Source organism: Chrysemys picta, chromosome 10 (genome assembly GCF_011386835.1).
Source record: "Chrysemys picta bellii isolate R12L10 chromosome 10, ASM1138683v2, whole genome shotgun sequence".
Taxonomy (NCBI): Eukaryota; Metazoa; Chordata; order Testudines; family Emydidae; genus Chrysemys; species Chrysemys picta.
Genome location: NC_088800.1, coordinates 41,765,628 through 41,793,342, shown reverse-complemented (window position 1 = coordinate 41,793,342; position 27,715 = coordinate 41,765,628). Strand labels below are relative to the sequence as shown.

The 27,715-nt window shown below is 57.3% G+C and overlaps 2 protein-coding genes and 2 long non-coding RNA genes across 4 annotated transcripts; all 4 read left to right on the top strand.

Annotated features, from left to right (window-relative positions):
* Positions 1-10,838: 10,838 nt before the first annotated feature.
* Positions 10,839-12,336, top strand: LOC135973978 (uncharacterized). Its single transcript, XR_010591103.1, has 3 exons — positions 10,839-10,946; positions 11,633-11,712; positions 12,198-12,336. It is a non-coding gene; the product is annotated as an uncharacterized LOC135973978 (long non-coding RNA).
* Positions 12,337-12,925: 589 nt separating this feature from the next.
* LOC135973869 (maestro heat-like repeat-containing protein family member 1) lies at positions 12,926-15,775 on the top strand. The gene is made up of 6 exons (XM_065559033.1): positions 12,926-12,958; positions 13,076-13,171; positions 13,666-13,770; positions 13,893-14,019; positions 14,426-14,905; positions 15,591-15,775. The coding sequence occupies exons 1-5, from the start codon at positions 12,926-12,928 to the stop codon at positions 14,590-14,592; spliced, it is 528 nt and encodes a 175-aa protein (XP_065415105.1). The 3' UTR covers positions 14,593-14,905; positions 15,591-15,775.
* Positions 14,789-19,919, top strand: LOC135973868 (maestro heat-like repeat-containing protein family member 1). The gene is made up of 9 exons (XM_065559032.1): positions 14,789-14,905; positions 15,591-15,745; positions 17,034-17,190; positions 17,280-17,446; positions 18,131-18,262; positions 18,407-18,521; positions 18,864-19,019; positions 19,203-19,385; positions 19,743-19,919. The coding sequence occupies exons 1-9, from the start codon at positions 14,789-14,791 to the stop codon at positions 19,917-19,919; spliced, it is 1,359 nt and encodes a 452-aa protein (XP_065415104.1).
* An 818-nt stretch (positions 19,920-20,737) lies between these two features.
* LOC135973977 (uncharacterized) lies at positions 20,738-26,741 on the top strand. The gene is made up of 4 exons (XR_010591102.1): positions 20,738-20,875; positions 21,888-21,957; positions 22,673-22,732; positions 23,877-26,741. It is a non-coding gene; the product is annotated as an uncharacterized LOC135973977 (long non-coding RNA).
* Positions 26,742-27,715: the final 974 nt, after the last annotated feature.

The window sequence follows — 27,715 nt, the reverse complement described above, 5'->3', positions numbered from 1 at the left end:
GTGCTTCAGAGGAATGAACAGAACAGAGCAATTATCAAGAGATCCATCATCCCCTGTCATCCAGTTCCAACTTCTGGCCATCAGAGGTTTAGGGACACCCAGAGCATGGGATTGCATCCCTGACCATCTTGGCTAATAGCCATTAATGGACCTATCCTCCTTGAATTTATCTAGTTCTTTTTAAACCCAATTATACTTTTGGCCTTCACAACATCCCCTGGCAATGAGTTCCACAGGTTGATTGTGCATTGTGTGAAGAAATACTTCCCTTTGTTTGTTTTAAATCCACTGCCTATTAATTTCATTGGCTGACCCCTGGTTCATGTGTTCTGTCAAGGGGTAAATAACACTTCCCTAGTCATTTTATGATATTATCGGTCTTATTATCTATCCCTTTCCTAATGATTCCCAACATTCTGTTAGCTCTTTTGACTGCCGCTGCACATTGAGTGGATGTTTACGGAGAGCTATCCACAATGACTCCAAGGTCTCGTTCTTGAGTGGTTACAGCTAATTTAGACCCCGTCATTTTGTATGTGGGATTATGTTTTCCAATGTGCATTACTTTGCACTCATCGACACTGAATTTCATCTGCCATTTTGTTGCCCAGTCATCCAGTTTAGTGAGATCTCTTTGTAACTCTTTCCAGTCTACCTGGGACTTAACAATGGTGAGTAATTTTGTATCATCCACCTATTTTGCCACCTCATTATTTTACCCCTGAACAGCAAAGGCCCCAGTACAGATCTTTGGGGACCCCACTATTTACCTCCTTGTGAAAACCCAAAATGTATTCTTACCCTGTCTTTTAACCAGCTACAGTCCATGAGAGGACCTTCCCTCTAATCCCATGGCTGCTTACTTTGCTTAAGAGCAACCTTAGTTTCCTGCTGTTCATTTTAGGCACCAAGCGAAAGGCCTATTTGTCACCCAGGGGACAGCTCGCCCCAATCAGCGAGGAGGAGGAAACGCCAAGGAAGACCAGCGTGAGTGAGGAGAGACCGGGAAATCCACAGCACACTGGGGAAGTGCCCATGGCACAGATGGTACAAGGTTCCCTCCATCACCAACTCAGCCTGGACTCCCGCCCCCTACTGCCTTTCCCACGACACACTGACCCTCTAAGGCTCTGACCCCCTTTCCTCATCTCTTGCTCCCAGATTCACTGCCATTCTCTGGCCCTAGAGAACATGCTCTGACCCCCCCTTGCCAGGGCAGGTGTTGCAGACGGGAGGAGAGAGGCGACTCCATTCCCAGCACCTGGCTCTGGTTTCTTTCTTCTTTGCTGGCTGGTCAGCAATGGGCTGCATTAGGGAACCAGGGAGAGAAATAATCCTGAGCTTCACCTCTCCCCAGAGTGTCCCGCGCACTCACCTCTCCCTGGGCCCGGGGCAGGGTTAGCTGTTAGCCCAGCTATACCTGTGGAGAGCAAGGCTATGGAAGGGGAAGTGGTTGGCCAAAGGCCAGAAAGCAGGAGCGTACATCCCTGGTACACTCTGGAAGTGACCATTGTAGGAGGTGAGCAGGCAGAGACAATGGGCCAGATCCTTGGCCCCTGGTAAGGCCGCATGAAGGGACATTAAGCTCTCCCTTCCAAGCTCCCGCGTGGTTTCCTCAGCCCAGCACGGGGGCAGGGAGGAGCCCTTGGATGTTGTCTCCCCATCCCTGACCTGTCTGCGTGGGTCTCTAGACTGTCAGCCCTTCAGGACAGACATTGTCTCTGTCTGCGTTGTGCTGCACCCAGTGCAACAGGGCCTGATCCTGACTGGAGCCTCTGGGCGCTGCCATAACATCAGTAGTGATAAGTAATCAGGGCAGGCCCCGCTCTTCCAAACCGCGCCCCGCCATCCCTGCCATCCTTTCAGCACACACCACCCCAGCTGGCGCCAGGTACAACTATCCTGTTGAACCAACCCTAAGTGATACTAGGCTAGTGCAAACCAAGGGGTCAAATGCCCCTCCCAGAGAAGGGAGAGTCCGGCACCAGCTGGAAGCTGCTCTCCACCAGGCCATAACTTTATTCCTTCCAAGTCTGGGTAGTGGTAACCCAGCTGCTGATGGAGACTCTACACATTGGGGCTTGTCTGCCTGACATGTCATCGCCATGCCCTGCGTCTTTTCTCTTGCACAGGGCCTTGCTTGCGTGAGGGACATGGATGAAGCTGCCCTGAGGAAGGACATTGGCACCCTCTTCCCAGCACTCCACTCCATGGTAAGAGATGCTGGGATCACTCAGGCAAAATCCCGGGGCCTGTTGCCTTAAACTGGGTAGGCTGTGGGAAGAGCTGTCCCTGCCTCATCCTGTTCCCATTGGGGGATGGATCCTAGAGAACTCTCCTTTGGTTTCTTTTCCTCCCACTCACCCCACCCCCTTTGACCGGGAACATCAGCATCCCGCACCTTGTTCCAACACTCCACATCTTTGGTTCCTGACCCGTCAAACTCTGCTCCTACATGAGCCATGGCCCCCGAAGCCTCGGCGTCACTCATAGACTGATCCAGTGATCCAGCTTGCTGGCCTGTTCTTTAGATGGGAATTAGAATCTGCCTCTCCACCCTCACCCCTTCACTATGCCATCCGAGGGCTGGGCCTGAGAGACACTTGATCTAGTTTGCCTTTGCTGGTGTTGCTTTCTTCCCCTAGGTGTGTCATCTCCCCAGAGAGGCCCTGGAGGAGCGGAGAGAGGCCCTGGACTCTCTGATCCATCTGGGTAAGAAACCCATTCACCTTTCCCAGAGAAGGAGATTTCCCAGAGCCTGCGGAATTTCAGAGCCCAGGCATAGAACTATATTCCCTTCCCCTTTATGATTCACTCACCCCAGTCTGATTCACTCCTCTTCCTGCAGCTCGCTTGTTCCTGGTGGAACTGCTCGTGTTCCTGTTCAGGAGGCTGAACAAGGACGAGGAAGAGGAGACCTGTGCCAGTCTCTTCATTCTGGACCGGATAGTCCAGTCCAACAGTAAGTGACCCCACAGCGAGGCCTTGTCTTTTGATGTCTTATGGCCTCTTGTGCAGTTAGCAGCGCTTAGCACTGGGCCTCATTGGGGTCATTTATACCTGTCTGCAGTAGATAATCCAAGTCCTGCAGCCAGGGCCGTAGCAACAAAGAACGTGGCCCCCTCCGAACGGTGGCCCCCTCCGAACATATGTCCGGGCGGAGCCCCTTACAATGCAGAAACTGGAATGTGGTATTTATTTTGCCACTTTTAGGGGCCCCCTTCCTTGCGGGGCCCCCTCCGGTCGGAGGGTACGGAGAGCGCTCGCTACGCCTCTGCCTGCAGCCCCTCAGCCGATGCAGCGGCAATGAGTGTGGACAGTCACTGCTGGAACTGCAAGCGTGGGCAGATGCAGCTGGTTACCCATGGGGGTAACCTGCCAGGAGGGTCATGTAGGGACATTGAGGTTGCTCTAAGGTTCCTGAGATCTCAGGTCCCTGCACACCCCAGTTTAACATCAACCCTGCCGTGTGTCTGTGTCTCTTACAGTTTCCGAAATGACGCACAATACCGAGAAGCTGTTCATAGCCCTGGGGCCACTCCTGCAGAGCACAAGCATACGGGTGAGTCTGGAACCATGGCCAACGTGGCCAAAGCTAGTGAATGTCTGCCTGCCAGTGCAGAGGCTGCCGGGACCCTGTGCATCGAAACACATGACCCATCAGTGCTCCATAGTGTAGGGCAGAAGGTGGGGGAGAGAATCCCTGCAGGGCTCCGGCTGCATTGTCATCTCTGGGCTGCCTAGCAGTATTTCACCAAACCCCCCGCTGAGAAAGGATCCCAGCCTGGACTGGGAGGGGACAAGGTCCCTCCACACTGTGTGCAAATCATTTCTGTTTCTCTCTGGGTCTGGCAGGTCAGAGAAGCCCTTGCTTATTTTATAAGGACAATGGGGGCACATGGGCTCTTGGAGAAATCTGCCTCAAGACCCTTAATTGACTTCTTGGTGCGTCAGTGCACCCTGACCCTCGACAGCACGGTAAGAATCCGCAGAGACCTTGGTGACGGGAGTCCGTGAACAGGGCAGAACATGGGGTCAAGGGATAGGGAAGGGGGGCAGCTGCAGATGGGGATGGGCAGCAAATAGGACTTGGGAAGCAGATGGAACTGGGGACGGCACCCTCCGTCTACTGATGGAAGATGATGACAAATAGAAGACAGTGTTTTTTCCTCCCAGCCCATTCTCTCTGATCCCTCTCCCAGCTGCCATCCGGGCTCTGTCCCTCGCGCAGGGAGGGCAGGACCCCTGGGTTCCTCCTTCTCTCGCCTCACTGTGATCATCCACCTTAGGAGACTAAGCCATGATGGATCTGGTTTTCACCAGGCAGAGGGGTGGAGCCTAGAACTGGCTCCACACAGACCCTGGGCTGGTTATGGCACAGTCACAGCCAGGGTTGCGCCTTTTCTCTTCAAGCCCCATTTTCACCCCCTGCCATGCCCACTAGAGTTACCGTACCACGAAGCTCTCCACCGAATCTAAATCTCCCTGGTGTCTCCCTTACTTCTCACCATCAGGAGGAAGCAGACGGGAGGCGCACTATGGAGCTCGAGGTCCGCCAGCTCTGCTCCAGCACCCTGCAGTCCCTGGCTGACTCCCCCAGAATGGCCAATGTAAGTGACCCTGCCCCTCTCCATTGGACACAGGCCTCTCTGGGTCTGAGCTTTTCGATGAGACAGGCCCCAACCAGACTTATTTATCTGAGCCTCCCCGCTCCAGAACATCATGGGGTTGGTTAAAATGGACCCCGGATCCGAGCCAGACCTGGGTCTTTGGAACAGGGAACACTCACCGGCTGAGTGCCCCTGCACGCCAGCGTTTGGTGTCACAGGGGCTCTTCCGCTCGAGTATCCCCTGTGGTCAGTCATGCTGCTTCTGCAGCTTCCATAGCTCAGTCCCTCTTCATTGGTCCTTCTGTTAACTTTTCCCTGGCTGTTACAGGCTGGGGTCTATACAGCCCATCACATTCTTGTTTTGCAAAAGCCAACCCTAGCCCAGGAGTTCCTGCCTCTCACCCACACTACCCTGGTGCCTACAGGAGAGTCCACTGAGCTGGGAGACACTACATCCAAATCTCATCTCTGCTGACTATTGCTTAGGTTTCCACACACTGCACAGACCTGATTACTGACCCAGGCGTCAGAACGCAAGCCTAAGCAGTCAAGTATTAGCCAGCCCCCTTCCACACACTGAACAAATTAACAGCGAGGTTGTGCACGGTCACTTCAGGCAGAGCTGAGACTAGAAGCCACATTTCTAATAAGGCAGACCCAAGTATTGTGCACTCAGCTACACTGTCTTTCAGATTGAGCATGCCCAATATACGTGCTTTAGTTACTACAGGTGGGGATAGACCCCCGGGGATTCCTGAACTCCACTCTTCTATACTGTCTAGCAAAGAGTTGTGTAACCCTCTGGCACAGTGTGTGTTAAGTCCCCCTCTTGTCCACACAGCAGACAGCAAGTGCGTCTGTGCTTCAAGTGGCGCAGGTCTGTGTGGGGATGTGAAGGTCAGAGCTCAAACCTCCCTGAGCGCCTGTCATGGTTTCACTTGATAGTATTGGGTTTCCTAGTCTCCTCTTTATTTATCAAGCTGGTGTATTGCGTTCCTGCCGTGAGAACACAGCCTTTCCCAGTGGGACTGGAGTTAGGAAATACTGTGCTGTCAATGACGATGCTACACTCAACAAAAGGCGGGGGGTCAGTCATGTGTCACTTGATTTGGTGCTGGAGGCAGACACTGATAGGTGTGAAGCGGGAGGGGGTGGGGATCGCTGCATGGTTCAGGCTGGGTAGAGAGCTCTGGCTGGCGGTGGCGAGGCCAGGGGTCCGGTCTAGTGTAGGAAAGAGAGAGCTGGTGCAGGAAGAGGATATTTCCCTACTGAGATGGCTTTTCTCTGCTCTGCAGGTTTTATGGCCTGGGCTGCTCCTTCAACTGAGCCCAGCAGCCCATGGGCCAGCCCTGCCTCTCCTCCTGCAGACCTCGGTCGGGGTGGTAAAGAGGATGCAGGAGGAAGGCAGGCTGCCCTTGGCGAACAGAGGTGAGTCCCAGTATTTTATCCACCCGCTCTTAGTCCTTCTGTAGCGAGAGGCGTCTGCCCCCAGGTGGGGTGGGGATCAGCTCTTGGCTCTGGTTCCGGCTCACTGCAAGGACACAGCCAGCCGTCAAGGGCGCAGGCAGAGCTCAGAGACGAATGCAAAAGATCCCTCCAGAGCCTGATGGGATGCCCCCGCTTTCTGTTCACAGGGTGTCGGTCAAGCCCCAAGTCCACTCTACCCCAGGAGCTGCTGGCTCGGCTGCTGGTGAGTAACCCGCAGCCAGGAGGTTCCTTATGCTCAGTGGGAAGGAGCCGCTCCCGGAGCTGGCATGCAGTGTGTGGTGGCTCTTCTCCCCGCAGCCCCCAGAGGAGCTGGCTCGTCACATTCCTCGGGTTCATTGCACATCGACCCAGCGCCTCTCGGCATTTAACAGAACCAGCGAGCTCTCTGAGCCAGCCACCTTCCTGGCTCCCCTGATCCTGGGGCTGGACCGGGTCCCCCAGCACCAGTTAGTGCAGCCCTCGGACGGCTCCAATAGAAGCCAGCTGGAATGAGCCCTTAGGGACTGTTGTGCAGGCCCCCTCCTGCCCCCTGGCCTCCAGCATCCTCCCTTACCAAGGGGCAGCTGGGGATTCCCTTTATGGCCCAGCTGCCTCTTTCGGGCTGCCTCATGCTCCACTTGTGCTGCTCTAACCTAGGCCAAGGATCTGACCCAGCAGCTGCCTGAGGGCCTCTGGATAATCCTGTCTCCCTTCATCTGAGCTAGAGCCAGCCCAGGAGTGAGAGGATGGAAGGAGCCAATAGCTGGTCCATGGAGTGCCCCTGATCACCTGAAATATCCATCTCAATCCTGTCCTGGTTGTCAGCTCCACCTCCCTGCTGTCTCCTTCCCTCCATCACTGAGCTCTCCCCCTGAACCTGTAGGGAGCTCCCTTCTCACACTGCCTCACAAGGGAGGGGTACAGCCACCTCTGCCTCTTTGTCCGCCAGATGCTCGGTGCGTCTTCGTTTATGACGGTGCAGGTCAGAAGGGCAGCCATGTTCCTCCTCTTCCAGCTGATGAGCATGTTCCAGGCCGGGTCGGGCCAGTTCTGGAATAACTACAAGACGGAAATGCTCCTCTACGTGGAAGGTGAGGAGGGAGTGTCTCCCCTTGCAGGAGCAAAGGGAGGGGACACCGTGATGCTGGGCTCAGAGAGGGAGAGGCCAGGGCCTCCCTCTGAATCCAGTATAATATGATGCTGTGACCTTGGAATCCGAGAGGATCATGTCAGGATCATATCCCTTAGTTCATCTAGCCCAGCCCCCCATGCCTAGACAGGAAGGATCCTTTCCAGGACCGTATCTAACCTTCATTCGACATCTCACACCCTAGGGAAGGATCTTGGCAAGCAGAACTCCTGGGTATTTCACATCAAGGGGTTTGGGTCTGAGGAGCATTGTTGTCCATCAGCAATTTGCAAAGAGCCATGGGTCCCCTCGGGGCCCGTGAGTCGGCAGCTCCTCCCCACCCCCTGCCAAACAAGAGCCAAGTTGAAGGCTGCTCCTCAGTAGAAGGGTCTAAACACAAAGGAAACTGACCTGCCCATCTCTTCCAGATCACAAGACCTGCTTCTGCCAGAGGGAGTGGGAGCAGCAGCTGCTGCAGGTAAGGGTCAGAGAAATGGAGGGCTGGAAAGGAACTCAAGAGGTCATCTAGTCCAGCCCCCCCCTCCCCCCGCGCATGCTGAGGCAGGATTAAGAGGCCCCTCAGCAGCACTACATTGTGGGACAGAGGAAGCGGCTGAGTCCAGCAGATGCAATTGGAGAAGCACCAGGGGCAGCTCACAAGGATTCACAAGCATTAGGAGGGATGTGGGGGGTGACAGTGCACGCTCCCTCTTCCCCTCCCCTCCCAGCTGTGGTGGGTTCCTGGCTGGAGCTATTGAAAGGACCAGTTTCTTGGCCCCTCTCGGTTCTAACTGGCTCTTCTTTCCCTGGCAGTTCCTGGAAGACCTTCTCTTTTTCATCTCGGACCACACCTGGCTGGGTTGTTTCATCGCTAGTATCAGGCGCCAGCTGGCCTACGGTGATAAGCGGCCCGGTGACAAGGTCAGTGACCTGGAAGGAATTGGGGTTCAGTGCCTAGTTCAGAACAGCAGTCGCTAACCAGGGGCAGCTTGGGGTCAGTGAAACAGACAACTATACCCAGTGGGCTCTGTGCATGCCCCAATGCATCCAGCATGATGGTGTCTCTTTCACAGAGCTTTCTCTACAAGTGCTGGGGCACCGTGATGATGTTTTTTCCAGCAGAGAGCATCAAACCCCAGCTATGGCTTCTGGTGGAGATGGTCGATTTCCGAGAAGAAGAGGAAAGAGAGGTGAGGTCTTTGCTCCTCCACTGTCAAGTGATCCCTCATTCTTTGTCAATCCCCTGATGCTACATGTGTATGTTCTGCCTTGGACAAGGTCCAGTGGATTGAAAAGATCTTCCTTATACCCATGCCCATGGCAATGACTTTGAGAGCCCATCTTGGCCCCTTGGCTTGTTGCTCAGCATTCCCAACCTCCATCTTTCTGTCTCTCAGGGATTCGCCCGAGCGCTTGGGCTGTGTGCCAGGCAACAGCTATACGAGATTTTCGCCATCCTGGAGCACTGGGAAGAGTTTGTCAGCAGGGTGCAGCTCCAGCCTTCTGCCGGTGGCTCTCTGGAGGTACGGTCCCACCTAGCATCTCTGTTCTTTCATCCATCCCTTCACCAGCCTTTGCAGGTAAAGGGACCTGCCAGGGAGGACCCTGCTTCCCAGAAGCCTGTTCAGCAAAGAGCTGAATTTCCAAGCAGTGGCTCAGCCTCCGTGCAGGGAGCCCTTTCCTTACTCCTCCGTGGAATTGCAATCACAGCACAATGGGGTGGATCCAGGGGGGAAGGTGGGTCCTGTTGTCTAAGCTCTCCAGGGTATCTCCTGGGGAGCTCAGACATGCTCCACGCAGCCCCATAAACAAGGCTCAGAGAGGGCCCAAAAGACACTGCCAAGCCATCAGCTCCAGCTGACACATTTCTAGCAGAACAGACCCTTGGTCTTCCCCTGAACTGGGCTATTTCACAGACCTTCCTGGCAGACTCACCAGGGCTGGCATGTCTGACATTAACCTGCATCGTCCCTTCCCCCGCACCACCACCACCACCTTCCCAGTAACTCTCTGGGCCAGTGCAATCCACTGTAGTCCCAGTGACATCTCTGGAGCTAGGCTGAATTAAAGCAGCTGCTAGTGCTTCCCCTTCGGCTGCCGGGTCACCTCAACCACCCAATCCTGGGGAGCTGGGAAGGGCCTCGGAGTTCAGGCAATTCAGCTCAGCAGAGTAGCCTTTGGTTGCTAAGCCGGCTGGGTGAAAAATCCTCCCCTGGCCCCATTTGTAAGTTAGGAGCAGCTGGAGGCCATCCCTTCTCCTCACTCTTTCCTTTGCAATTCTCAGGAGCCAGCTTCCATCGAGCAGCTGAGAAGCCTCCTGCTCCTCACCTATGGGCACGTGGTCCACTCAGGCCCCACGGACCTCATCCTAGAGACCATAGGCTTCAATATCCTGGCTCCCATGCGACAACACTATTTTCTGAGCCCACACGTAAGTTAGAGCCCTCCCCTGACTGCCCACACAGCACCTACCCGGGCTATGCACAGCAGCACAGAGCTATGTCTTTGCATAAACTCAGCTCAGAGGGCTGGCCCTTTGCCCCAGGAGGGACAGGAGACATGGGAACAGCACCATTCTCTGTGACTGTCCCATCTCAATTAGCTTCTCTGATTCCAGGCCCATGGAAGCTAATGGAAGGACTCCTATCTGGGCCTTGTTAGAGTGTAACTGAGCATCACTTGGTGCTATTGTCCCAGAGATGACTGTACCCTGTTTGGTACCTCTAGGCTTCTGCTGCACTCACAGATCAGAAGATAAAGATTTAGGGCCTTTTTCCCCACACACTGCCGTCAATGGTGTAGCTGGACACAAAAGGCGCACAGGAGGATTCAGGCCCCTAGCCCGGTTGACAGGCTCTGGTGCTGAAGGGGGATTTTTGAGATAACTCTAGGTTGTTTTCTTGCCATCGGAGGTTTGAGGCCAACGTTCAGTCCTACGCTGGTTACGATGCCCCTATGCGCGTCCCAGCGAAAAGGAGAGGGGATGCTACTTTGGTTTAACTGAATGTTCTGTTTGGAGAACGGATGCCTTGGTAGGGAGAGCCCAGCCAACTGCAGAGAGCAGCAGATTCCTGTCCCAGATCGGCCAATTACGACCTGATTGTCAGGGGAGCTGAGCAGTCCCAGGGCCCACTGACAGCTCTGGGAACTGCAAGTGCTCAGCACATCTGGGAATCAGCCCATTCCTTGCATTCATCTCCAGAGATAGTCCCCTAGGCCAGGGGTTCTCAAACTGGGGGTTGGGACCCCTCCGGGGGTCACGAGGTCATTACATGGGGGGGTCGCGAGTTGTTAACCTCCACCCCAAACCCCACTTGCCTCCAGCACTTATAATGGTGTTAAATATATTAGAGAGGGTGTTTAATTTATTAGGGGGGTCACACCCAGAGGCTTGCTGTGTGAAAGGGGTCATCAGTAAAAATAGTTGGAGACCCACAGCCCTAGGGAATGCAAAGATGTTCCACTCGGCAAGCCAGGTCCTTTCCCTTAGGGCGTGAGGGCAATCCCGCCTAGGACAGCAGCTCCCTTGTAGAGACTCGCCCTGTAGCCTTGTGTCTCAGCTCTCTATTGCCTGTGGCTGTTTCCTCATTGTTCTCTCCCCCTCCTGCCCGTGAGCCCAGGACCCACTGGTGAGATCTGCTTTCCTGAGAAGCCTCGCGCTGGTGGGTGAAGCTGTCACCCAAGTGAGCAGGATTCCCTTGGTGAGCCAGGACACATACACCGTGCTGTCCCCCCTGCTGGTGAGTGAGCACGCTTGGGTCCTGGGAGGGGTCCCTAGGGCAGATGCACGTGCCACAGTCTCTGGCGTTTAAAGGCCATGTGCTGTGTTTGCGACCCGGTGCCCAGGGTTCTACATTGTGCACTGCAAACCCAGTGCTGATGCCAGATTCTTCTGGTGCGATTCCAGCCCAAGGAATTAAATGACACTATTTTCCATTAGCGGATTCATGCTGCTTACACCTGGGACCATTCCCCATCCCACTTCTCAGGGATCTGCCTGGCAGCCAGAAAGCGCCCTAGGGATTAACTCCAAGAGTTTTCACTCCGGGACATGATCCTGAGCAGTTAAGAGGCGCAGCCCTCCCTTGGTTTGCAGGAAAATATTTGACCTCAGCTGTTCAGGACTCTAATGCTCCCCGTCACAAAATCGCCTCTGCCCAGATCCCCCTTCCCTGCTCCGTGGCAGATGCTGAAGTTTCCAGATGTGCTGTCAGGAATGGCGAAATAGGGGCTCTGGTGAATGTCTCCTGCATTCTGGCCACATGGCCGCTCCCAGGCCATCTTCCCAGCTCCGTGCCCCAGTGCACTGCACACTGGGGCTGAGGGTCGGTGGGGGCGTCAAACTGCGTTTGGAGATTCCACGTCTTGCTGAGGAACCGGGCTCCCCCAAATTCTTTTGCCTTTGACTCTCTGCTTTGTGCTGCAGGAGATGCTCAGAGGCAAGGACCGGGCCCGGCTGCAGAGCCCCGATCACCAGCATGCCCTGCTGGCCATCTCATACATAGGGTACGTCCATGGGGCCTGACTCAGCTGCGGAGCCCAGCAGCCGGGGAGGGGCAGATGGAGGGAGAGGAAGTGGGGGAGGGACGAGCTGCAATAAGAACCGGAGGATGTTTCTCCCTGGTGGCTCACTAACGGGCCATACCCTCCTCGGCCTCCGGGTCTCTTTATCCAGCCCCCATCTCTGCGTCTTGCCTGGTAAGAGGGAGCCCCTCCTGTCAGCATGAAGTGCTGTGAATGGGTGCAGCCGCAGAGCAGGGCCCAGGATCAGCCCCGGAGAGCAGCTTCCCCAGCAGAGCCCCTGCCGGGACCAGGGGGCAAAGGCATCTCCAGACAGGACCATTCCCTAGGCGGTGGCTCTGCTGGAGATGCCCCCTGGAGCTCTGCTGCTAAGGGAGGGAGCTGTCCCTCGAGCCATCAAACTCAACCTGACTCATGCCAGGACCTGTCTCCGGTCTAATGGCCCCGTCTGCTCCGTTCCTTCCAATCAGGAAATTTGAGCCTCGCCTGTCTAAGGAACAGGAGGCTGAGACCATCGGCACTTGTATCGCCAGCGCCATGATTCAGCGCCCAGCCCTGGCGAAGCTGAGAGGGACTGAGGTGGCAAAAAGCTCCGCTATCCGGGCAGAGGTTAGTGAGGCATGGACAAAGCTGCAGCTTCCACCTGCCTCCTTGGCTGGGAAACTCAGCCACCCCCCTGCTGAGTAGCTGGACCCTGGCCCGATGCAGAGAGCTGCGTGTCCAGCCGAATCCAGCCCCTCGGTTTATTTTCCAAAGGGCTGGTGACAAGTGGCTACGCAGTTAACTCTGCAGTGGGGTTGGCAGGGAGAACAGCTGTAGAGGTGAGTGTCTGTGAGACTGTGTAGAATTACCCTGGATTCTTGGCACAGGGAGCTAGAAGCTACCCCCGTTTACACCAGCTGAGGCTCTGGCCCAGAGCGTTAAATAGCATTTGGTGCAGAGGGAGCAAAGCATAGATTCGGGACAGCCACACGGCCAGGCCATGACTCGCCCTGCCACAGAAACAGAGATTGGCTGGAGCGGGATGAACAGCTCAGCCCTTGGGGAGCCAGCGGGGTGTTGGGGGGCAACTGGGGCCCCTCCAGAGCGGGAGGGAGGAGGCCTTCCCTCCAGAGCCCAGCTCAGTACATGTGTTAGGGAGCCCAGGTGGGAGGAAGGATTCTTTGGGGAAGGGCAGCCCGTGGTCCAGGTGAGACCCATGTCTATGTGCAGGGGGATCAGTATCACCTGGGTAAAGGGACCCTGAATACCAACAGCACCTGGCTCCAGACGGGGGGATCCACTCGTCCCCCTGCCTCGTGCACCCCACCTCCCTTGTTATTTACTTCCCTGCTTCTCTCTGCTCCAGTCTCTCCAAGAACTGTCCTGGGAGGGCCTGGATCTTGTGCTGCAGACATTCCTGGAGCAGCACCTGACCCCCACCACGCTACTGCATCTCTTTCTGGTATGATAGGGAGGGGGGGAGGGGCCCATTCGCACTGGCCATCTGGGGATGGGCCGGCTGGTCAGGTTCTACCCGAACCACAAGAGGAAAGGCTCCAGTTGATCCCGAGGGGGCTGAGCAGGCCTCCCAGCTGCTGTGAACTAGCCAGTCCCCAGGGGGCATACACCCAACCCTGGGATCCAGCAAGACAATCCTAGTCCTGCTCCAGGGGTGTCACTTTGGCCTCCTACATTTGTCCTGGAGCCCCTGTTCCCCTGAAGGAAACAGCCCCGAGACCCTACAGGATCAATGGGGAGAATCCTCAAAGCGCTGAGCCCAAGACCCTCAGACCTGTGCCAACGCCCCCCAGACAGGAGAGGAGCGCTGAGTTCCAGTGTCCGGAAGCGGAGAAGAGGTTAAATGCTCCATGTCCTCTCCCTGCTGGGGCGGGAAGCAGGTTCTGGAAGTCGCCCCGGCATTGCTGCCGCTCACACGACTTTCTCCCTGCTCCCCAGCACTTGCAGCCATGGATCTGCTCTCCCCGGGCCCAGGAGAGGAGCCGAGCTGTGAGAGCCAGCGCCCGGCTCTTCATGTTCTACCGCTTCAAAGCCATCACCGAGGTGAGCAGCGCAGACCCTGCTGCCCCCCCACCTCACCAGCACTCACGGGAAGTGGGGGGAATACAGACAGAGCTGGGCTCGTCCCGACCTATGCCCTCAATTTCTGTTTGGTGGCCCATTAGGACCTGAAACCCATGGTAGAGCAGGGCTACATGGCCGGGCTGCTGACAAGCCAGGCCTTCGATGCTCAGGAGGCCACCAGATACTGGGCATCTCAGGCTCTCTACTGGCTCTTCACGCCTTGCAAAGGTAAGATAGAGCGGAAGCAGTCGCCACTTCTCAGCCTTCACAGCCCCGGCCGTTACCTAGCGAGCAGGGCTGCAGAGAGAACATGGCGCCTTCATCGCAGCCCTGACCAGAGGGACACAGAGCAGAAGTGGGTTGGTACCTCCCGGGCTGACCTGGTATCTGCCCTTCACCAGGTGCCTGGGACCATCTGGGACCTCCCCTGATCCCACCCCAGCCCCAACACACCTTCTACATCAGGGTGAAGAGTGGGCAGTTGGCCCAGAAGCCAGCTGAGAGCTCACCCTAGCTGGTCGTTCCCAGCTGCGGCTGGAGTCTGGCTCTTTGGCACCTCTGATCTGGCTCGAAGGGGAGGGGGAAGAATCCGGCCCTGAGAGCTCTGCCTGAGCACTGCTGGTTTCTTGTGCAGCTGTCGTGTACACCAAGACAGGGGCAGTGGTGAGCGTGCTGAGCAAGACGCAGAAGGACGCCAGCTGCAGAGAGAACCCTGTCCATGTTGCTATGGTGAGTAAAAGACTATGGCTGGAGAGACAGACACACACATGGGAAAGGGGGGTTATTGGCTCCTTCCCTTGATGAGGAGCCGGCAGATGGAAATTCCTGGGTATGGGCTCCAGTGCCCACTCACATAGCCCTGGGCACAGGCTGCCAGTGCCTCTGTCCCCGTTCCCCAAAGAGCAAACCCACCTCCCCGGGCCGGGGCTCGCTGCTCACACTCGGCCTGTGCCGTTCCCTGCAGCTCATCGCGAAGCACCTGCAGTCGAGTGACCTCATGCCCTTCAGCTTCACCCTGCTGGTGGGCCTTCTGGAGAAGGAGGAGTGTGCAGACCAGCTGGCGGGCGTCATGGAGGCGGTGCTGAGAGAGCAAGAATCAGAGCTGCAGGGCCAAGTAATGGCTGGGCATTGGAGGCACCATGCTGACATCTCGGGCAGCTCCATCTTGCCCCATGCCTAGAATTCCTGGGGCACGAGGGAGGATGTGGAGGGGAGACATCCCTTCTCACCATCATTGATCAATGGGACCCATCCATGCCCTGTCTGCAAGGGGGCCGCTGGGCACGGCCCTGTAATGGTTTTCAGGCTTTGATCCCAGGAGTCTGGCTTGCCCAGCTCACTCCCTGGGAAATGTGCCCTATCTCCAGACCCATCCCCCAGCTGGAGGAACAGAGCCTGCGGTGGGGTCCCCCGTGTCCACTGACTCTTTGCCCAGTGGGCATGGATTGACGTACAGGATGGAAATGCATCCCAGATGCTTAGACCCCACTCTGGTGCTGAAGCAGCCCAGGCATGTTGTCACAAGGGGAGGTACAGCCGGGATATCCGGGGGGTGGGGTGTCACTGGGCAGCGGGATTGGGACCCTTAGTTCTACGGTGCTGGATCACGGGTGGGGGTTTCAAGGTACCGAACCCAGAACCCCCCTCGGCTCAGTCACTCGCTAGGAGAGTTTATCCATGGCCTCCGCCGGGCCATGTGACCGCTGCCTTGTTTCTGAGCCTGCCCAGTTCCTCCTGGCCCTTGCCTGCCACCCACCCACAGCGGGGGTAGGGTCTCAGCCCCTGCTTTGCCTCCGCAGGTGCAGGATCTCCAGGCGGCTCTTTCCTACACACTGAGCCCACCCCGGGGGGGGCGGCTGAGTGAGGGGACGAGAGACATTCTCCACCTACTGGCCAGACAACACACCAAGGCCGCGGTCAGCATCCTCCTGAAGATGCCCTGGCCTTACAAACGGTGAGCGCCAGCCCCAGGGAAAGGATAGAACACCCCACTCCGGCCTCCAAGCCCCCCCTTAATGGGGTCACTCCACAGCACCACGGTTACATGCAGCACAGCCCCTCCCCTTGCACACAGGCCCCCAGGGAACAGCCCTGCCCCGGCATAGCCTCCCTGTCCCTTGGAGGGCTCCGTGTGCTCTGGGACCCCCGGCTCAGGGCTCCCCCAGCTGAGCTATTCCTAACACAGCTGTCACCCTCCCCCACTTCGTTCTGTGCACTGCTAACCAGTCCCCCCATCCCGGTTCGGCTGTGCAATGGCTTGGCTGGCTGGAGGCCAGAACAGTCTTCCAGCCCCCACTCCCCCCATCACTACACAGACCAGGAGAGACCCCATGTGAGCAGGGTCACCTCCTCTGTCAGCATGGCCCCCCGCTCCTGGCAGGGCATCCCTCCAGGCTGAGGCAGGAGAGGGGCCAACCTAACTGCATTGCCCCCACAGACGCCCCTACACTGAGCATGTCCCCGCAGGGGCACCCCCTCCCCCCAGCTGGGAAATGCCCTCTCCCCCCTGGAATCCCAGCCTGGTATCTTCCCCATCACCGCACGCTTTTAGACGTCTCATCCCACCCCTAGAGGCTGGTCTTCTCCGATTCACCAGCCTGCCAGGTTCCCCTGGGCCAGCAGCGCCTTCCCTGCATCCTGCCCAGAGCCAACAAGCACAGAGCCCACTTTACAGCCTTCTCCAAACCCTGCACCCCAGAGCCAAGGCGTGGCCAGAACTGGAGCCTTGTTCCTCCTGAAACCCCCACACTCTGCCCCATGGGGAAGGAGCTCCTGCTCTCCTTGGCCGCAGCTCCCACTCTGTGCCCCCCCCCCCAGTTCAGGAGATCCAGCCCAGCACCTAGCCCTAGCCCCTCCCAAGGGTGGGCACCTCCTCACACCAGCCTCCACCCCTGAGCCCAGAGTCACTGCTTTCCCCCATGGGGGCTCTAACCCCAGCCCCTCTGGTTCCCATCAGGAGAAGGCAGCAAGGGAGGGAGGGGGGCCCCCAAGCTGGGAGAAGTGAGTCTGGCCACGTCCACCCATCCCTTTCTGTGACACAGCGCCCCCTGGCAGTGCCTGGGCAGGAGGGTATGAACCCCTTAGGACTGGACAGTGCCTGAAGGGCCTTGAGGTCAGCCACCAGCAGGCTCAACCTGCTGCTTCTGGCCCGTCACCCCTCGGAGGGCATCATCCCTGGTGCGTACCAACTGGGCCCGTCCTCTGTGTGAATTCCTTACCTGCCGTCCCTCTGTCCGTCACAGCCCCGCCAAGGCCATCTGGAGATTCCTAGGTGCAGACCCCATGCTGACCAGGGAGGTTCTGCACATCCTGCTGTACGACAGCCCAGAGAAAGGCTGGGCTAACCCTGGGCAGACCCAGGACAGGAGCTGCCCCCAGCCAGCCCGGCTGCCCCCGGCGGTAAGTTCCCATCGCTGGCATTCAGCCCTCTTTCCCGGCTGCATTCTGCGCACGGCCACGGTCTTCTGACTGTATCTTTTCCCTTCCAGACCACATGCGGCCTGTGGGAGCTGATCGGGGCCTTGGGGCAAGCGGACACGCTGGAGGGACGCGAGGACGACCTGTTCGCCTCTTGCTTCCTCGCCATCGCCTGCCCCCCGGCACGGCACCTCTCGGGAGCCCAGCAGGACTTGCCCAGTGACACCAGTCCACGCAGGTAATGTGTGGGGCCGATGAATCCCAGCACCCACGCAGTGTCTGGACTAGCCCCTAGGAGGGGGAAGCTTCCTTCTTGGACCTTCATTGTCTAGGGACCCCCGACACCTTCGGGGGACCGAGGGTTCAGATCAGCCAGGCTTCTCGTGCTTAGGAGCGGGCAGAACTGCCCCCGGATACTCAGGGAGCCAGAGAGCTCCTCAGAGTGGGCAGCTCAGCAGGGTGATGAGGGAGCTGAGCCGGGGGCGGGGGGGGGGAGCAGAGCTGGGGAGCAGGGCAGAGCTGGCTGCTGTCTCTATTTACTGTCTACTTTGAAGGCTTTGGGACAGGCCCGGCCTGTCACTGAGCCACTTCACCCCTTTTCTGCAGTGGGCCCTGGGGGGCAGGGCTCAGGGCAGCAGGGCATTCAGGGGGGCACTACATGTACTTTTCTCCCCAGGGTCAGTTTCCTGGGTGGGGCGGGGAGGGGCAATTTTCACATCTTTGGAGGAGAGCGAAGGTCACATCTGCAGACACTCCCCCCTGCCCCCACAGTTGCGGGGGGAGAACCAAAGGCAGAAGTGGGGCAGCTTATAGGCTCACCCTGATCCCTTCAGTGCTGCAGCAAGGGAGTCCTGCCTGCCCCCACCCGGCCCAGAGAGCAGGAATCCCTGCATCACCATCTCCTGCCTCCTTCTCTTCCCAGCATGGCCGTGCAGGCCCTGGCGCGGGTGCTGCGCCTCAGGGGCAGTCAGCCAGCTGTGGAGCTAATGGACCAGGAGCGAGGCTGGCAGCTGCTGGAGGAGGCCCAGCCCGAGGGGTTCACTCTCCTTAGCAGGTGAGGACAGAGGCTGGAGGAGTCACGTTCTCGCTCTGGAGCCCAGTGGGGCAGAGATGGGAGGGGGTGGCCGGGACCGGGCCGGATTCCGGCATGTGCAAGGTTGTCATGCACACGTCAACACGAACTCTTGTTCTCTCCCAGGGCCATAGTGACCCACCCAAACCTGGCCCTGAAGAGCATCCCAAAACTTCTCCTTCCCAGCCTCCAGGCCAGCCAGGAGGGCGAACGCATGGCCTGCACCGCCCTGTTCGCAGAGGTGAGCCTGGAAGACCAGGGGGGAGGGTTAGCCAGGCCCAGAAGCTGGAACAGGGGGCCAATAGCTGGTCAGCCAATGAGAGATGGTCCCGGTGGTGTATTGCTTGTAAATTAATCCCTCTGCTGGGGGCTCTGTGGTGGGATTTGGGAGCACCCCACTGGAAGCAGAGGGAGCATTCCGCCCTGCACATGTCACTTCTGTTAAGCTCAGCTGAAGCCAGCCCCTCGTGAACAGCAGTCGGTACGGATCTATGTCACCTCCTGGCCCCTGATCATACTCCCTTCCCCTTGCTCCTCCTGGCCTCGCCCAGCCCTCTCTGACAGCTCCTTTCGGTCCCTTTAGTTCCTCGGCAGCCCCCTGCTGATGGAGAATGAGCCCAAGGCGATGCGGAAGCAGGTTGTGAAGGCCATGCTGCAGCGGACAGAGGACAGCAACATCCACGTTCGAGGCAGAGCGCTGCACGGCCTCAGGAATGCAGTGACCGAGTTCCCGGACAAGGTGGGTCTGGAATGGCAGGAGACTAGGCAGAGAGGGCTGGGTAGGAAGCGCCTGGTTCCCCTTCTCCCCAGCCTGTGGCTCCTATGGAGCAGACTAGGCTGTAGGCTGACTTGCCCGGACTCTGGTTACACTCAGGCTGACAGAGCGTTGCTCACCGAGCGGCATCCAACCCCTTCTCTGCAGGTCAGGAAAAAGCGAGACAAGATCCTGGAGAGCTTTGTCCGCGCCGTGTGCGAATGCTGCGACCCCCGCACCGTTCTGGAAGCCATGGAAGGGCTCTGCTGGATGCTGCGGGACCCCAAGGCGCCTCTGAAGGCTCACGTCGCCGTCCCACTGGCCCTGCAGGCGAGAACGTTCTTTGAGGATGTAAGTACCAAGCAGGACAGGCCCCATGGCGCTATAGGGCACCCCACAGGGGAAGGTGCTCAGGACCTGCCTTCCCGTGGAGGGGGCTCAGTGTCCGATGCAGGCACATTTCTGGATTTGTGGGGCAGCTCAGCTCCTCTGCTAGGGAAGGCAGGGATGCAATCATTCTTGGGCCCTGGGCCCACAATTGTTCAGCAGCCCTGGGGCCCTTCAGGAAAGAGGGGAGTTTGCAGAGAATTGTCCTGTCGTTTGAACTAGCTGAAACCTCTCCGGGCTCCGCAGCTGCCAGGCTGATTCCCAAAGCATGTGAGGGCCTGAGCCTGTCCCCTCTAACCACCCTGCGCCCCCTGTCTGCAGGAGACCAGCGGCCTGAGGCGGGCCTCCATGGAGCTCTTTGGCCACCTCAGCAAATTTGTTTCCAAGAAGTCATCCCTCTTTGGGGCTGAGGTGGAGAAGAGCCTGGGGACGCTGCTCATCCACCTACAGGACGGGGACCCTCAGGTGGCCCAGGTGAGTGCAGCTGAGGGCTCATAGGGGCAGGGGTGGCTGGGGGCATTCTAACAACATGGCAAGGGTGGTTCAAACTCCCCCCTCCAAGCCCCAGATCTCCTCAGTGCTGCCCTGTGGCACCCAGGACCCCCCACTAATCCAGCCCTTCCCCACCCCACACAGAGCTCTGCCAGCCCTCAGAGTGTAGCTGTGGGGTAGATCTGTGGGGTTTCCTTCTCCTCCTCCATTCTCCACAGGCACCTCCAGCCTCCCTGCCCAGCCAGCCTCTCCGCGGCTGTGGCTCCATTTTACAGTCTGCCCTGTTTAGTGGCCAGGTCCAGGTCTATCTCTGGCCCCTAGCAAGTGACCTAACCCAAGCAGGGCCACAGGGAAGGGCAGGTCGCTGAGGCCGATTGGGTCTCCATTGCTGCTGCCCTGCCCTCACTTGTGTGCTAGCTCCTGTCTGGGAATGACCAGCCTCCTGCAGCAATCCTACCACCACCCCCGCCCCAGCCGAGTAGCAGCCCCCGATAGTGCCTGGGATTGAGGGGAGGCCAAGTACATTGGTCACCGGGCAGTGCTGTTAACCGCCCACCGGGGACCCACAGGGAATGGCCCCTTCCCTGTTCCAGGAGTGTACCTCCCCGGCCCCAGCACTCGGGCCTGGCTCCCCACAACCCAGCCAAGCTGGAGATGGGGGCTGTGGGGGCCTGGGGAACAACCATCAGGCCAGAGGAGGGTCTGTAAAGAGGTGGCACCTTGCTGCTCCGGCACAGCGGAGTCTTCCCAAGCCACGCAGAGCCTGAGAGTTGGCAGCCCGTTGCGCTCAGGGACTCAACCAGTTTCCTTCTCGTCCTCTCTGGCAGGCGTGCAGGGTGGCATTGCTGCAGTGCGCACCCTTCCTCAGCTACCAGCCCCTGCGTACGCTCGTGCGGAGCCAGCTAGCCGAGGGGGCGGCCCCTGCCATCCCCCCCTTCCTGAGCGAAGCCTGCAGGATCCTGGTGAGTGAGCTCTGGGGTGTGGGCCCTGCAGGACAGGGTGGTGGGAGGACCTAAGCTAGGGTTACCATATTTTGTGCCTCCAAATGGAGGACACTCCACGGGCCCCGGCCCCGCCCCCCAGCCCCGCCCATGCCCCAACTCCGCCCCTTCCCCAAAGTCTCCGCCCCCTCCCCTGCTTCCCGCGAATATTTAATTCGCGGGAAGCCTGTAGCAGGTAAGGGGGAGTGTGGGGGGAGGAGGCGGGGCCCAGGCTGGCCCCCCGGCGGCTCCAGCCTGGGTCGGCTCGGGCCCTGGGGTGCCGGCCCCGGCCCCCGGCCGACCACCCCCGGCCCGCCCAGCACTGCCGGCCCCCGGCGGCCCGGTGCACCCCCCCGGCTCCCGGCCCCGCGGACCCCCCGGCTCCCGGCCCCGCGGACCCGGACCGGCTCCCGGCCCCGCGGATCCCCCGGCCCCCGGCCCAGCGGACCCCCCCGGCTCCCGGCCCCGCGGCCCAGCGGACCCCCCGGCCCCGCGGCCCAGCGGACCCCCCCCGGCTCCCGGCCCCACGGACCCCCCCCGGCTCCCGGCCCCGTGGACCCCCCCCGGCTCCCGGCCCCACGGACCTTGCGGCCCAGCGGACCCCCTGGCTCCCGGCCCGGCCCCGGCCCGGCCCCGGCCAAAGAGGCCCCGGCCGAGCCCTCTCGATTTTCCCGGACATGCCCGGCTTTTGGGGATTTCCCCCCGGACGGGGATTTGAGCCCCCAAAAGCCCGACATGTCCGGGAAAATCCGGACGTATGGTAACCCTACCTAAGCACACAGGGAGCTTCCCTGCTCCAGGGAGCCCCCTCACTGACTCAGCCCCATCCCCCACCCTTGAGGATGGCTCCTGTACAAGTCATCTCTGTCCCATGGGAGGAATCAAGGGGGAGAGGGCTCTGACAGCCAGGGGTTCCTCACCTCCCTACCAGGCAGCTCCCCTCAGCCTGGGGAGGATGTGTGGCTTGGGACTAACTGGGTTCTTGGCTTCCCAGCTCCAGGACTGCCCAGGGAGACTGAGCAAGAAGGACGCCCTGAGAGCAGCAGCTGCCCAGCAGCTGATAGGTAAGAAAAGAGCTGGAGCTCTTCTTCCTATTATCCCTCCCTGCCCCATGAGTCCGGGGCCCAGCACCACATGCACACTCCTAACGGGGGAGGGGCTGGCCTCCGTTGTCCACACACAACCAAACCCAACTCCCCCCCCACCCACTCCTTCCCATCTCCCTCGGACAAAGGAGGAACCAAGACTCCCTGCAGCCAGATGCGGGAGGGCTCTGCGGCCAGAGGGTCTCCTCTGCCCTGGCCCTGGGCAAGCCCAGCACCTGCAGCAGGAGCAGGCCCGAGGGAGAGATCCTGCCTCCCAAAGGTCTCACTCTGGTTCCCCCGCACCCCACCCCGCACCCGCACGAGGCACTGGCCCCAGCCAGGTCCCCCTGCAGCCTGTACAGGGAGGGTAGAGATTCACAGGAAGCCCCAGCCCTGCCCACCCCAGCTACCACCAGCCATGCAGGCAAAGAGCCAGGGCAGCAGCTCTGCCACACTGTGCTTCACTCCAACTCCCAGTGGGGCTTGTGTGCACAACACCTCTCCTGGCCTTTGTGGGGCACGAGGCCAAAGGCAAAATGATCCCAATAATCTTGGGGACTGACTCTCCAACCAGCTCCTTCCCCTCCTCTGCCCGGATGGATTGGGGGTGGGGGGCACCTTGAAAGACAGAAATCCAAGCGGTGGCTGGTGCCCTGCATGCTGTTAAATAACCAGGCCCGCCTGCCTCCCCTAGGATACATGATGGACAATTGAAGCCAGAGAAGAGCAGGAGGCTTGGACCGCCCACCCTGCTGTGAGTCACGGCTGAAGGGTAGTGCTGTGCTGGGAGGAGGGGCGGGGGGAAATCGGGGCAGGGTTCTAGGGTCAGGGGGCAGCAGCCACATCGCACGGTGGCTGGGAGCCAGAACCCAGTTGGAGTGACCTGCAGAGCATAGGAGCAGGGAGAAAACCCTTGGGGCTGGTTCTGGGGTATCTTCTCCCCGGCTATAGTTTGAAACTCCCTGCCCTGTGGGGTGTTCCCATCCTGGCCCAGGCAGGAGCCATGTCTGGTCAGCAGGGTCTGGGAGTCAGAAGTGAGTTATTCCTGGCAGGCAGGGGGCAGTGGCAAGCAGGGAGGGGGTGGACTCCACAAGAGGGAGGGAAACCACCTCCTATGGGAGACCCGGCTGCTGGAGGAGACTTTTCCCCCTAATCCCTCACCAGCCGCGGTGCCGCGGGCAGGGACTCTGAGCAGCCCCAGCCAAGGGCGAGGCCGGGGGTTCCTCTGAGCCTCATTTGGTGCTAACTCTGCAGAACCCAGCCTGGATTGCTGCCTGCCCCCTGCAAGTAGCAGCTCCAAGAGCCCCTGCATGCACGGAGCAGCTGACACCACCCCAACCCCCCACCCCAGCCCCAGCTATGCTTATGGGGATATGAAATTCTACCTCTGAGTCTCCCTGCCTTCAACTGCTGATCATGCCCCCAAGGGCTGCACCAGAGCTGAGGAAACAGAGCCAGGTGCTGAGGAAACACATCCCAGGGCTGGAGTGTGCAGTCCAACCCCTTCCCCGCATCACGGGCATTAGTTCTGTCAGAGGCTGACCCTGCCAGCTGCTCACTAGGCAGAACCCAGCCAGGTGCTGAGCAGACTCTCCTAGGCCTGGTGCTTAAATACCTGGAGAGGCTGCAGTCAGCCCAAGAAGGGTGGGCAGGGGGTGGCGTAGAGTCGCAGGCTGAACTGCAGGCCGCAAGCAGACCCAGCGTCACTTCTCACAGCCCCAGTCCACAGAGCAAGAGGGGAATAAGGCTGCTGCAGCCAGAATTTCCTTCACTCCAGTAAACTCCTCTCCCCACATTTCCTGACACCCTCCCTATTTACAACCAATGCAGTTGGCTGCTTTTTAAAGATAAGTGCATGTTGCAAACTCATGTTTTGTTATCCATTTCCTTCTTTGCAGACAAAGATTCAGGCGGAGAGAAATTCCGGCATAGTTCTTCCCGCAGGTCTAGCTACTTAGATGCTCTGCTCACACAGGCAGGCTGATCATATGGGCTGGACCACGCTGCTGTGTGGATGAGGGAAGCCTATGGAAGGTGGGGTGTAAAACAGCAGCTGACGTAGCCTAGATGGGCGCATACTCACTGAAGATGCTCAGACCAAACTTGGGTCAGGATGCAATGCTGAAACAGTCCAGCAGAGGGAGCCACCGCAGGAGTAATGGGCAGGCTGCCAGTGGATGTTCCCATATAGGCAAGAGAGCACTTGCACAGACCTGTGAGAAAGCAGGAGGATACCCAGGTTACTGCCTTGCAGAGTTCCAGAAGGGAGGGGTCTCTTTCTCACCAAGATCTACCCGAGCTCTGATCTCTAGGGCAGGAGCCTTTTATTTGGCTCCACAGGCCTCACTCATACACCTGCCAACCAAGCAAGGTTTTCGAGCTCAGTTTGCACCATACAGAATGAACGGGTGGTCAGACTCACTCACCTCTCGGGCGCCCTTTTTGTATGTCTAGGACTTTTCCATCTTCTCCTCCTCCACTGAGGGGAAGAGGATGGAAGCTCCAGCTCTTGAATTGGGCTATTAGGGACACACACTGATCACCAGTGACTTATTAGGGAACTAAATAGGGAACCCGGGAGACAAGGGTATTTCCCCGACCTGCCTATGGTGGAGAAACATTAAGATTCAGGTCCCAGGAGTCCAGAACCTCTCGAGTTTGCCCTCTGCAATCCGTTATCTCTGGATGGAGCCTAACAGAAAAACAAGAGATTAGTGGCCAAGGGCACAGAGGGCTGCCACGTATACCCTCCGGGAACCAAGGCTCAGGAGAAAAGGCTAGTGGCCTGCCAAGCAGCAGCAGTCAGGCTTGGCCTTCTCTGGCCCCTCAACAAATCTTCCCCAGAACCTCTGAGCTACATGCAGGCTGCCCGGAGGGTATCGCTCAGTGAGAATTCACCTCTGGCAGGCAGCCCTATCAAGAGGGGGCGGGATCAAAATTACATGAGCCCAGGATGAGCTTCCTCTCTTGGACAGTAGAGCTGGGCAACCTGCTGCAGAGGCGAACGCTGCAAATCCAAAAAACATCATCATCATGTTCAGCCTCACCTCCACGAGCAGACGCCTGGCATGTAATCAAGGCTGCATTTTGTCCTCATCCAAAACCTGAAATCAAACTCTTACTTTCTCAACATTAAAGACAGTGATAGATGTCCTTGTTGTGTAAACAGGCAGAGAGGTTATGCAACTTGGGCGGAAACAGGCACTCAAATACTGCACTGATGGGGGCCTTATAAAGATGTAGACAGATGATAAGTAGCATCTTTATATAGGAGATCCTTGAACAATGCACCAAGCTATTGGACTCAAAGCAAGAACAAACTTCTCTTCTTCACCTCTCAGTAGGAGAGCTCAGGGAAGAGAAGAGTGAAGCCCGTATCGAATCTGCTCTTCAACAGACTACACGCTGCACATCAGACGTACAGCAGCAGTGTTGGTGAATTAATCTAGTACAGTGGTTCCCAAACTGGGGTTCGCGAAATGTTACAGGTTGTCCGCGGGGAACAAATTCCCTAATGGCGGACAGAGCTGTCCCTAGGGACTCCAGGCAGCCTGGGGCCAGCAGCCCGGAGCCCCTGGACGTCCAAGAGCGAAGCAGATCAAAGCAAGCATCTCTATCACACTGAGATTTAAACTTCAAAACTCCTTATAGGAAATGCAAAGGGAGGTGGATATTTTTTCCTGTTTTTAAAATTAAATAGGCAGCTAATATTGTTTTTAAAATTATTAGGAAGAACAAGTTTAAGCTTTGTTGTAACGTGCGCTGTTTGTCTGGACTGCTCAAGACCTGAATGCTTGTGTAGAAGGAACTCTAAGTTGACTTCTTAAATACCTTCATCAAGGAGTATCAGGTGTGAAACAGCATGAAACGTAGGAGCCTTGTCTTATAACAGACTTATTCAAAGTGATACAAGCTACGAAAGTAAGATCTTGGAAGAGTGTTGCCGTTTTCATAATGTAATAAAATACTGTAATGATAAATAATAATTAATAATGAAGTGTGTAATAAGCTTGTCATCAAAACAAATTTTATATTTCCCAGATTACTGTTTTTATAATTTATACTCAGGTAAAGGAGAAAATCCCTGGAAATATTTATTTTGAGGAAGGGGTTCGCGAGACTTGACATTTTAGTGAAAGGGGTTTTGTCATAACTATTAAGGGAAGGGTAACAGCCCTCCTGTGTACAATACTATAAAATCCCTCCTGGCCAGAGACTCCAAAATCCTTTTACCTGTAAAGGGTTAAGAAGCTCAGGTAACCTGGTTGACACCTGACCCAAAGGATCAATAAGGGGACAAGATACTTTCAAATCTTGGTGGGGGAAAGGCTTTTGTTTGTGCTCTTTGTTTTTGGGGGGAGTTCGCTCTTGGGACTAAGAGGGACCAGACATCAATCTATGCTCTCCAAATCTTTCTGAACAAGTCTCTCATATTTCAAACTTGTAAGTACAGCCAGGCAAGGCGTGTTAGTTTTATCTTTGTTTTCCCAACTAGTAAATGTACCTTTTGCTAAGGTGTTTACCTCTGTTTGCTGTAACTTTGAACCTAAGGCTAGAGGGGGTTCCTCTGGGCTCTTTAAGTTTGATTACCCTGTAAAGTTATTTTCCATCCTGAGTTTACAGAGATGATTTAGACCTTTTTCTTTAATTAAAAGCCTTTTTTAATAACCTGATTGATTTTTCCTTGTTTTTAGATCCAAGGGGATTGGATCTGGATCCACCAGGAGTTGGTGGGAGAAAGGAGGGGGTGGTGGTGGTTAATTTCTCCTTGTTTTAAGATCCAAGGGGTTGGATCTATGTTCACCAGGGAGTTGGTGGAAGAGTCTCTCAAGGCTACCAAGGGGAGGGAGTTAGCCCATTGGGAGTGGTGGCAGGGGACCAGATCTAAGCTGGTAGTTAAGCTTAGAAGTTTTCATGCAGACCCCCACATCTGTACCCTAAAGATCAGAGTGGGGAAGGAGCCTTGACAGGTTCCCAGGTTGTTAAAGTTTGGGAACCACTGATCTAGAATGAGAATACAGTATCTGCACCATCCGGGTCCAAAATAGGGTAAATGCACACAAGGCAGACTTTTAATAATGCTTGGACAATACAAAGCCAACTCCCTCCTCCATGCAAGTTCTGCTGGTTGGATGTGAAGATACGAGGGTGGGGTTGCAGTCGTGGAGGTGATGTTTTATAAACATGCTCCTGGAAGACCAATAGACTGCTTCTACTACACAGCCACTTCCTAGGGGAATCCAAAGAGACTAGGTTTCATTTGGGACACCTTCCAGAAAGCAGCTTAGGAGAGAGGTGCTACAGCTGCCTTGGGAACATGTACTTCCAACAGATTCTCTACCACCTGTGACAATGCGGTTCTGGCGGAACCCAACTGAGAGTGCCAACTCAGGACAAATTGCTCAAATAGGGCAGTTACAGCCCAAGGCTGGGGTTTTTTCCACCTCTAAGGCAAACCAAACCAGCCAGACTAAGAGGACTTCGGTCTCACCCCACTGGCTAACCGCAAGTCTCACAAGCAATCTCCTTAGGGTATGTCTACACTTACCCGATATTTCGGCGGCGAGCGATCGAACTTCTGGGTTCGACTTATCGCGTCTTGTCTGGACGCGATAAGTCGAACCCAAAAGTGCTCGCCGTCGACTGCGGTACTCCAGCTAGACGAGAGGAGTACCGCGGAGTCGACGGGGGAGCCTGCCTGCCGCGTGTGGACCGAGGTAAGATCGAACTAAGGTAC